At 31.2% G+C, this 11,924-nt stretch overlaps 1 protein-coding gene across 2 annotated transcripts; it reads left to right on the top strand.

The window, feature by feature from the left end:
* On the top strand, positions 5,797-11,836 carry LOC109349914 (endoglucanase 6). 2 transcript variants are annotated; one of them, XM_019590972.1, is made up of 9 exons: positions 5,797-6,102; positions 6,200-6,412; positions 6,708-6,908; positions 9,315-9,404; positions 9,615-9,779; positions 9,908-10,192; positions 10,395-10,743; positions 10,859-10,930; positions 11,042-11,836. In XM_019590972.1, exons 1-9 carry the CDS (start codon positions 5,899-5,901, stop codon positions 11,338-11,340), a joined length of 1,878 nt encoding a protein of 625 aa, XP_019446517.1. In that variant the 5' UTR covers positions 5,797-5,898; the 3' UTR covers positions 11,341-11,836. The 2 variants fall into 2 exon arrangements, with proteins under 2 accessions (XP_019446517.1, XP_019446516.1); XM_019590971.1 differs by having other exon boundaries at positions 5,798-6,102; positions 10,856-10,930.

The raw sequence follows: 11,924 nt of genomic DNA, 5'->3' as shown, positions 1-11,924 counted from the left end.
AATATGTATTTTTTAAAATTTGTTACTAACCATATAATGGGAACGCCAAGAATAGGAGTCGCAACAGATTACTTTTTTAAAATTGTACGGACCCCACAGCAACTGCATGATATTCTGAATCATATCATGTTCACAAGACCTTCTTTTTTAGTCATATTATGTTAATCAAGCAGGATTATTAGTATAGTGATAATATCAATATATATACATATATTTCGTATTATCAAGAGTATTATTTACCTTTTAATTTTTAAGTTATGAACTAATCTTTTTCATGGTATGCGACTACTCATTTCAATATATGTCGCTCTAAGGGATCTAATGTTTGACTTTCTGGTTATCATAAAGATCTAGTGAGACCTTATGCTACTAGATCAACTCATTCTTGGTTAATATCTATATATTATCATTATAAAATTTATAAGCTGTTAATATATAATTAATTACTAATTTCTATTACTTATATTTAAGAAAATAATTAATGATACATGTATTTTTTAAATTTGTTAGTAACCATATAATGGGAACGCTAAGAATAGTAGTGGCGACAGATTACTTTCTATTATTTAAGAATGTTCGAGACATTTTATTTTCCTGCAAGGCATACTTTTTCTAAAAAATAATTCAAGGGACGTACAAATTTTATATCCGACTTTAGTTTTTTATATTATTTTACACTTCAAATTAGGGATTATATAAACATGTCTTTTTATGAGTGGGATTATATAAAACGTTGCTTTTTGAACTTTAACTATTGTATAACGTTGGACAACATGCCAGGAGCGGTGGAAAATGTTATGGTCACAACCAGTACCATTCTCTAATTTCGGGAACTTGCCTTTTGACTTACGTTACCACGTCCACACGTCAATTTCTTCCAATATCCATTTTAGTTTTAGAGTTGTATATATTCACTTTGAGTTGTATAAAATTTTGTTTATATTAATTTAATCACTAAAAAAAATAAAAAATACGAAAATTCAAACTCATAATCAGATATCAATAATGTAGAATTGTCAAAATAGTTATTATTGATATGAAGAGAGTGTCCCAGAAAATAGTAATGAAAATGGTAAATATGAATAATTTGTCTACCATTAGATATTTTTAATTTTCTAATTTTTCAAAGTATTGACACATGTAGGATTTTATATGGAATTGGGTTTTACCTTAATTTTAATTTTAAGTTTTTTTTTGTACTATCAATTATTTCTTTATATGTAAAGAATTTTATTTTTTGAGATTTGTGTTTGTTTTTTCCAACAATTATCAGTTACATGAATCAAACTCTTGACATTTAATCATTATGAAAATCTATCACGATTTTATATTATTAGATCAACGTCTTATTGATATTTAAATTTAATATTGAATTAATTTAATTCTTTAAAAAATAATTAGTTTAAAGAAAATAAAATGTCCACGGGAGAGAGTGTGGGTGTGATATTGAGATTGTATCTCTTTTCCAGCGGCCGTTGATTGCGGTTGAGAATAAAGCACTCTGACATGGGTAACCCTTATAGTCGTTGACCACATCTTTTCTTTCCATTCCCCGAAAAATCTCCCCCTTCGTTACTTTTAATATTTAATCATTACTACTATTTAATAATAATTATTAATTACACAGAAACCACGAGTTTTAGGGAAATTAAAAAACCACCCAGATTTTTCTAAAATCTACTCAATTCACCCTTAACTATATATATTATACCGACTACTCGGGTAAGAAATATAAATGTAATTTCTTAAATAAAAAATTATGACGAATGTAATTAAGTCAAACAAAATATAATATATTGTGATGACAATTTTAAATAGTATAAGAGTTGATGTTTCCTAAATGTATAATAAATATAATTAATATATATAATTAGATGTGGTTTGTATGGTTTTAAAAAAATTCAAATGATTTGTATAATTTTATTAAAACTCATATGATATTAATGTAATTTACTCTTATTATAAATAGTCAAGTACTTCATAAAAAATTATACCCCGAACAACTTTTGTTACTTTTTATTCTAGGAGATATGAAATCTAAAACTAATAAATAAGCCACATGAATTTTTTGGTTGTAAAAATAACCAAAGTAATTCATTATCTCCTACAAATCTTTCTATATCATAGCTGTCTAAGTATGAAAACCACAAGTTTAATTTGAAAAACTAGTATATTGAATCAGATTGTAATCCTCTCATCATTGTTCTAAGACTTCTTCTAATACTATTTGATATTTTTTTATAAATCACTTCATATTTCCTATATAACATTTACTACTTTTTCTTCATTTGTCCCTTTACAATTTCTGATTATATATATTTTTAGTTATTATCATGAGACTATTACTTATTCAACAATATTAGACAATAATAAGATCTAGCCTTATAAAAAATTTAAAATATAAAAGAATAACAATTTTGATTAAGATATTAAAATATATATTATAATAAGGATGCGAGTAATAAGTGAGTTTGGATGCTGTCGGTGGAAGTGGAGAATTAATTTGAGAGAACATTAATCAAATAGTTATGAGTCATGAGCATTAGTTGTCGGGTTGTCGAGCATTCGAATCCTTTGTACAGGTCCATCTCTGCGATGTTGTTCTAAGGAGCCACGATACGAAGAACCCAGGTGAAGACACACCGCTGCAATCTCAATCATTTCGTACTCAATTTATGCTCCAATTGTTCCATAACCTTTTATTTTTATTTTTTTAGTATTGTGGATGATATTTCTCATACTTTTTTTTTGTGATTTATCTCTCTCAATAAATATTGCTTTGATAATATTCATATTACTCTTGAATCAACTTCATAAAACAAAAACTGTTTTGTTATATCATAATTTAGGGTCTTTATCTCCTCTGTCTCCAAAGGTTTTACTATTGAGCTATTGGTCCCAGGATACCTTAATATACATAAAATTGTAAGTATCATGCGGCTATCTAATTTCATATCCAAGAGTCTAATACAAATTGAATCCCAAACAACTTAATTAAGATTGTCAACTGCAGGCACCATATATTATTCTTGTATGATTAATTTACAAGTTATAGTAGTGCATTCACTTTTGATAAATTTAAAGGAATATGACTACTCTCTATTATTATCGGAGAAAAATGTTATTGATTTTGCTCTTAATTTTTTGGGAGAAAAATAACATATCAATATAAGTATTACATCACATTGTTTCTTTCATTTACTTTTGATATAGTTTCCTCTCCATTAATAGATAAGATACACACCCAATTTAAAGAGAATAACGACACATTCCAACGAACTTGGCTACTCCCAGTTCTCATAGTGTCTTATTATGACTAGTTGACTACTACTTCTGCAATCGCATTTTGCAATGATACAGAAAAAAGGAGTAGGTTAATACGGAAATTAATTACCCTAAGCATGTCTCTTCAAGAATCCTTTGTTGGTTCTGTTCCATTGAGGCATTGAATAATTGTGAATTTATGACCAATGCTTCTTTTTTCACGTGCCTAAGGTAAATATTCTCTACCGCAATGTTGTGTCATTTTCTATGTTGCCCATCAGAGACAATTACTCTATCTCTATCATATTTGTTTTTATATTTTTGACGTTCCTAATTTTGTTGATGTTTTAAGAAACAATATATATTATACTTTATTTTCTAACCATACTATTATTTATTACTCATATTTTTCATCATCTATTTATTCATTTATTTTTAATCCGGTTTTCAATTTAGATTAAACTAGATTACTTTAATCAATTGAATCAAGTTTTACATAATTTTATGATTTCCTACACTGTGTGGCTAACGGTAAATATGAACCGTATGAAGTATCTTTTTAAGAATTGATATATGTCAACAATCCTCATAAAATTAACAATTCATGACAAAGAAAATAGTAACTAATATAGAAAATTAGGTTCATGACAACAACCTTCAAAATTCAGATTCCAGACTCAAACCAACATCCTCATTTCCCCATCAATTATACATTAAAAAAGCAACATAAAACTGCTATAATATTTTGTAAAGGAATTGGGAGCGGAGCTTCTTTTATTCCCCTTAACCATTCAACAAAAAATTACACATGGGGACAAAACAGTAATCAAAGAGCATTGGATCAGGACAACAGTACGTAAATCATGGAAACTTTTTCTTTTCCTATGCATAGAGCAAGGATCAATCAAAATGAAATTTAAGAACATGGAGGGCTCCATTAAAAATCAACACCGGAAGGTAAGGAGCTAATAATATGATTAAATATGTTGTTTCATACGTTGTAAGACGACAAAATGTTAGGATTAGTTGAAATATAATAGACTTAATTATCAATTAGCATATAATAATTTATGCTCAATCAAATACTTTTAACGGATGGAATAAGACAAAAAGCAAGGAATAATGATTTTTTCAATTAATGGATAGACAAATAATGAGTTTTACTTATATTTTCAATTACAAAAATGTGATTTCATAATAAACAAAAGAATAAAAATATTATTATATATTAAATTTTATATGTTGTTGAGTGATACTTACCTCTTCATTAATGAAGAGAATCTTTACTCAACATCCACGTAACTAATTTGGTGGCAGTAACGGGAATCGTTTACAGTAAAAGAAAATAGCATTAAACAAACCATTGACATAACCCCATGCAAAAATATTTGTTTCAAAACTGCAGATGTTTTGATTTTTTCTTATCTTATTTGATATTTCTTAATGTTTTACAAAATCTAAATAAATTATATATACACACTTTTTTCTCTCAAAATATAACATTAGACAATTTCTCACCTAACTTAAAAATGATTATTAATTTTTTTGTATTACTAAAAGTATTCTATCAATTTTTGGGTAAAGAACTTATCTTTTTTTGTGTTCATAACTGCTCATTTCAACAACTGTTGCTCACAGGACGACATTGAGAATGCAGTGACGTCTTGCACTACTAGACCATCACCTTATTACTTTATTATTAGTTAATCTTCCAAATTTTTTCACTTTTCATTTTTCAAGTGTATCACTTCTTAGTAATTTTTCAATATAAGTGTGGAATTTTGATGCAATTATTCTCTCAAATGTTCAATGTATTATTCTCTCATAGTAATTGTTCTGTTAATAATTTATCTTCTAAAATAATTAGTCACTTATTGGAATTACCATCGATTTATGGTAAGAAATTAATAGTCGAAATATATGAAATTTTAACAATTTACTTTAATCAAACTATATCCACATTATTTAGTACATTTTGAAAGTATGTATGTAACTTTAAGCATCAAAAGTTTTTAAAGTGATATAATGCAATTCATTTGCACACCCCTTCAAGTGTGGGCCTACTATACAAATTTAACAAAAGTAGTCAAAATTTTTTTTGCTAATAATCACAGTTCTTTCACAGTTTCACATTTGGAGTAATTGGGTTAACTAATTTGAGAATTATTTACTGTGAAACAATATTGACACTTTTTATTATTGTAACGAAACAAATGGCCTAACCCCATCAACTCTAAGCATTCTGTACATTCTTCATTTATGGTTGAGCAGTAAATTTATTTCCACCCAATACCCTAAAATCCACACCGACCCCCATCAAATCCATTCTGTAAACCCACATGCCATTGTTCCTTTCTCATCACAAACATTTTCAGCCACTTCAATACACAGACCCAAAATAATTCCAAATAAAAACAATAAAATAAACCAAATCATTAATTCATATTATATTTTTTATTAAATGACTGTCAATTTCTGTGTTCTTAGATACCTTCCTTTTTCCTCTTGTCCTTAATATATAGCCCACTCTACCTCCTCACTTTCCAATACCTCTCTCCCTCACACTCTCTCCTATTGCCACTGCCATTTTCATTTTCTGTGTTTTTTCACTTACCACATTGCTTTCAACTTTTCATGGAGCAAGTTATGAACTTGATTAGCTTTAGCTATGTTCTTCTACTTTTGTGTTCACCCTTTGCTTTGGCTGGCCATGACTATGGCCAAGCTTTAAGTAAGAGTCTTCTTTTCTTTGAAGCTCAGAGATCTGGTTATCTTCCTTCTAACCAGAGAGTAAAATGGAGAACTCATTCTGGTCTCAATGATGGCAAAGCCAGTGGGGTAACATAAACATAAACTATTCAACATTATTTGGTTACCTTAAAATGATAACATATGGTGTAATTAATGTTAATGTTGTTTATTTTTTGAATTACAGGTAGATCTAGTTGGAGGGTACTATGATGCAGGGGACAATGTGAAATTTGGGTTACCCATGGCATTTACGGTTACAATGATGTCATGGAGCATTATAGAATATGGGAAACAAATGGCTTCAAGTGGTGAACTTGGTCATGCTATTGCAGCTGTTAAGTGGGGTACTGACTATTTCATCAAAGCTCATCCTCAACCTGATGTTCTCTATGGAGAGGTACCAAACCATTTTATCCTTACTTTTTAGCGGAATGAACTAATCTCTTTCGGATGTCATTTCTAACAAGTGTTTTTCAAATAAATTAAACCATTGAACTTTTAGTCCTTTTGGGATCTAGTAGAACCTTATACTAGAACCAACATCTTATCGGTGTTTTATCCTTACTTTATTAATATCATATTTATAAGTGAGGTTGTTAATTTCAGAAAGTGAGGGTTACCGGTGATTTAGGTGTAAAATATTTTATTAATAAAGAATGTGGTTGATGTGTATGTGAATGTTAATATTTTAGGTGGGAGATGGTAACACTGACCATTACTGTTGGCAAAGGCCAGAGGACATGACCACTGACCGTCATGCTTATAAGATCGATCCAAGTAATCCCGGGTCGGATCTCGCCGGAGAAACCGCCGCCGCTATGGCAGCTGCCTCCATTGTTTTCCGTCACTCTAACCCTTCTTATTCTGCCGAGCTCCTCCGCCACGCCTACCAGGTAATTTTAACATTGTTCTTACCGTCTTTTTCTATGGGTTTTTAATTTATTACTCCACTGGTTACAATTTTTTTTCGCAGTTTTAAGTTTTTGACGTTTTAGAATTCCAATAGATAATTGTACTTTATTTTTCGACCACATTCTTATTATTTTTTCTTCATATCAATTTCTCAATTTTTATTTATAATCTTTAATAGATTATTAAATGATTTTATTTTCAATAAAATCATATTAACTTTTTATATCAAATTGTTTTTTAATACTATAGACATGAATTTAAACACGAAGGATTAAAAGACATGAAGGGTGGGTGGTAAATTAAATTTCTTAGACAAACGTCTGTTCAGTTATGTGATAATGCAATGTGAAAAAGGTTAAAAATTAAAAAAGTGAAACGCGTGGTCCTCACCTCACTGATTGTGATTTAATTCTGAGCGGTTTGAGGAAGTAAAACGGTTGGAGGAAGTAAATAAAACCACACTATAATTCATTTGCAGTAATATTTTGATTGAAATATACACTTTCCTCCCTATGAATTTTGGTGGGTACAAATTTAAATAATAGAACTTTCATTAACAAATTGATAATTTAGCTGAAGCTAAAATAAGTCATAGTTTAGATGAGAGTATGATTAACAAAGATTAGCTTGCAGTATTTTTTCCATATCATACACTTCGATTGTAGTGAGATGGTGTTGCTAAAGCTTGCTCACCTAAAAAACGAACACGACAGTGGAGATAACGTCTCAATAATTTTGGGACCCATGAAAATACACTTTCTACATTTCTTAGTCTAACTTTTTGATTCTTTTACTTTATGCTATGTTTGTGATTTAAAAAACAAAGGAAATTGAAAGAATCTACAGTAATTTCAAAATGTATTTCATGATTGTCAAATATTTTCTTTTCTTTTAGAAGGATAGAATCAATTGGTGGGTTGAAATGAAAGAGAGGCTTGGGAGCCAAAACATGTAATTGTTATATCACTTTGAAACCTTCCATTTCTCTTTATTATCATCCAAAATCCTAATCACAAATGGATCACATTACTTAATAAGATTCAACTCTTTGTTTCCCTTTTCTAATAATAGCTAAACAAGTGTGAAACTGAAAATATTGTTTTTATCCTTTTATATTATTTTTCTCACTAGTAATAAAGATTGTGGTCCAAAGATAAATTTGGTTTGTTCTTTTAAATGTGAAGACGGACCAAAAAGTAAAGCTTACCTCTCTCATGGGTTGTAAAGTGTCAGTTTTGCCCTTTATCACTGATAGATCCATTTTGACCGTACAAATAGGTCTTTATGAGGTACCAAATCCTAACCGTCCCCTTGAAGGGATTCACATCATCACACAAAGGCCAAATACAAATTTCGTCATTTGCCATTAAACCATGTCACGTGGCTACACTGTCGGTGCTATCCCTCACTGTTTTTTGCTTTTTTGGCCCAAGAAATTACACTCTTCTGTGGTTGGCTTCTGGTTCGTAATTTAATGTGGGTGTATTTAATGTCTAAATTATATATCATTATTAAATAAAAAACTATACCATGCATTATTGCAATATTAAATATTTAACATTTACTTATTTATATTATTTTAATATATATACTTAATAATTGATTATGTAAATTATTTAGTATTAATAAGAGAAATATATATATAAGCTGACAGTTTAAGAGTCTTCCTACTATTGCTATATCATTTACTATTTATTTTTAATTATTATTGACTTTAAATGAAAGTAATATAAATGAATGGTGAATAATGTATACTTTAATTTAAAAAGCTTCAAGTTATTCCTAGTTGCCTTGGACCTGCTTTTCCGCTATCAGAGTTAGTTACCTTTACTTTACTTTTTGACTTGCCTCCTGATTCTATTCCCCTTTCTGTCACTGTTCCTAATAGGTGAAGAACATGTTGCATTTAATTATCATTTATTATTGTTGGAGACTCATCCCTCCCTTATGGGGCAATATAGTTGCAATTAATAAATGAGGAGATCAGAAAGATCTCAACCATTCAAATTAGACGTTGGATGCAGAAGTGGTTATCCATGCCAAATAAATGAGGATACCAAATGAGTTCGTTTTGTTGGGTGTTCTAAGTGTGAATGAAGAAGTTTCACATTGGAAAAAAAAAATGGACGAGTTAAAGATCATATAAGTGGATGGACCCATAGACCTAATGCGTTAAGGTTTTGGGTCAAGATATGGTATCAAACCCACTTATATGCTTCTTTCACTTAACCCATGAAAGAATGTCGGGTAAAAACTTTATATAGATAATAAAAAGATATTTAAGTCATACTATTAAAGTAATATGGTGAATGAAATTAATGGTAGTCCATTCCATTTTTCACTTGGACCTGCTCATCTGATTTTCAATTGTTTTGGTCAAATTTCAGTTATTTGATTTTGCGGATAAATACAGAGGCAAATATGACAGCAGCATTACCGTTGCCCAGAAGTACTATAGATCCATTAGTGGCTACAATGTAAGTTTTTTCTTATCATCATTTGTCTATATTTGCCCCATCAGCTTTATTTTTTAGGCAATTAAAAAATTTCCCATTTATAATTTTGAAAAAGTTAATATGCATGTCCAAATATTACTTGAATTAACAAACCAATTCAAGAGAAAAAGAAAAAAAAACAAAAGTAACAATTAACTCATTTTGATGAAGTATTGGTAATTATATTCACAGGATGAGTTGCTGTGGGCTGCTGCATGGTTATATCAAGCATCTAACAATCAGTATTACTTAGATTACCTTGGTAGAAATGGTGACTCCATGGGTGGAACTGGTTGGGGCATGACTGAATTTGGTTGGGATGTTAAGTATGCTGGGGTTCAAACCTTAGTAGCCAAGGTAACACCATTTATTCATATTCTCATTTAAAAAATTAACCAAAGTCATAACCTTAGTATGAATGTATTTGTATTATGAAGCATTAGTGTATAGTGGCTAAGTAGCTATAATCTGTTTCTTCCTTGCAGTTCCTTATGCAAGGGAAAGCTGGTCATCATGCAGCAGTGTTTGAGAAATATCAGCAGAAGGCTGAGTATTTTATGTGTTCCTGTCTCGGTAAGGGTTCTAACAATGTTCGCAAGACTCCCGGTGGGCTCATATTCCGCCAGAGATGGAACAACATGCAGTTTGTCACAAGTGCTTCTTTCTTAGCCACTGTTTACTCTGACTATCTTTCTTCCTCTGGCAATAGCATGAGATGTAGTTCAGGCATTGTCCCTCCAGCTGAACTTCTCTCCCTTGCAAAGTCTCAGGTAATTCGACCGAGTAATATTGTAACCGTTGTATGCCTCTTTTATAACCGTTGATCACTCGACGGTTTAAATTTGGTGCAAAAAGTGCAAGCGAAAAGTGATGTTGGACATCATTTTCCAGTTTCTATTCCTGTATTCTATTGAGTTTTATAGTCTTAATCAATTATTAAAATGATCAATACTATTCATGTTAACTATTCAGGTGGATTACATTCTTGGTGACAACCCAAGAGCCACAAGTTACATGGTGGGATATGGAAACAACTTCCCTCAAAGAGTTCACCACAGAGGTTCATCCATTGTGTCTATTAAGGTTAACCCTTCATTTGTGAGCTGCCGTGGAGGTTATGCTACTTGGTTCAGCAGCAAAGGCAGCGACCCCAATCTACTTACCGGTGCTACTGTTGGTGGACCTGATGCATATGACAACTTTGTTGATGAAAGAGATAATTACGAGCAGACAGAGCCAGCAACCTACAACAATGCTCCTCTTATTGGTATTCTAGCACGCCTAAATGCCGGTCATGGTGGCTACAATCAGCTCCTTCCAGGTATTGTCATCATTGTCCTCACTTTTGGTCCCTATCATAAATAGTAGCAATGTCAAATATCTTCTAGCCAATATATGGTAATCAGTAACCATGTTTAATTTCTTCCTTACAGTTGTTGTTCCAGCTCCTAACCCTGTTGTCACCAAGGCTCAACCATCCCCGAAACCCAAGATATCTCGATCTCCAGGTACTCTTTGAGTCTTTGGCTCATTTTAATTACCTGAGAAATACTTGAACTTCAAACTAATTTGAAATGTTGAGCTTAGATTAAAATCTAACTTTGGAATTTTTTTCCCAGCTTCATGGTCAGGTCCAATCTCCATTGAACAAAAATCGACCAGCTCATGGGTTTCCAAAGGAAGAACTTATTACAGATACTCAACCATTGTGACTAACAAATCTAGCAAGCTAATCAAGTCTCTTAATCTTTCCATATCAAAGCTTTACGGTCCAATTTGGGGTCTCACAAAGTCGGGTGATTCGTACACTTTCCCATCATGGGTAAGCTCATTAGCAGCAGGGAAAAGCCTTGAATTTGTCTACATCCATTCTGCTTCTCCAGCGGATGTCTCGGTTGCGAACTACTTGTTGGCGTGAGAATGTTCCAATTTGGTTTGAAGTGATATGCAAATGGTTTCTTCTGTGTTGTTTAAGAATTGTGCAGTGAGGGAAGGTTCCCGTTTTCATTATCCTTATTTATTTTGGTGTCAAAACTTATATTCTCTTGTGTATTTTGCATTCCATTAGGTTAGATAAAAAAATAGGTAGAATATATAAGATGCAAGAACCGGAGCAGAAAGGAGTGAAGAGACAATAAAACTGAGTGCTCATCCTCTTTCTTCTCCGCTTCACAGCTTATATACAGTGAGTGAGTGATACAAGACAGACAACAGCAAAAGAGTGATTACAAAAGTGGGAAAAAAATGAACTTCTCAATATTTCAGAGAAGAGTCATTACTTGTATTTTTAAATAGCTTTGGATGTCTTTTTATGTGTCTTGATGTTTTAAGCTTTGAAGCATTTTGTACTTCTTAAGGTAACAGTTTGTGAAATACTATTATGTCTTTGTACTATGCATTTGCAAATTTCGCCATTTCAAGTTTATGATTGCTGATTCAATTGATGACAGCCCATAAAGGCTAAAGCTAAGAGACACCAAAATTAGTATTTTTTATATAGTT

This window comes from Lupinus angustifolius, chromosome LG06 (genome assembly GCF_001865875.1).
Source record: "Lupinus angustifolius cultivar Tanjil chromosome LG06, LupAngTanjil_v1.0, whole genome shotgun sequence".
NCBI classification, from domain to species: domain Eukaryota; kingdom Viridiplantae; phylum Streptophyta; class Magnoliopsida; order Fabales; family Fabaceae; genus Lupinus; species Lupinus angustifolius.
This window is presented reverse-complemented; position numbering and strand designations above follow the sequence as displayed.

Bases quoted from the DNA above. Each gene is read 5' to 3' on its own strand.
- LOC109349914 (XM_019590971.1), top strand. From the start codon at position 5,899: ATGGAGCAAGTTATGAACTTGATTAGCTTTAGCTATGTTCTTCTACTT. The intron at 10,744-10,855 runs GTATTGTCATCA...TCTTCCTTACAG, and splicing joins CTACAATCAGCTCCTTCCAG to TTGTTGTTCCAGCTCCTAAC. The intron at 10,931-11,041 runs GTACTCTTTGAG...TTTTTTTCCCAG, and splicing joins CAAGATATCTCGATCTCCAG to CTTCATGGTCAGGTCCAATC.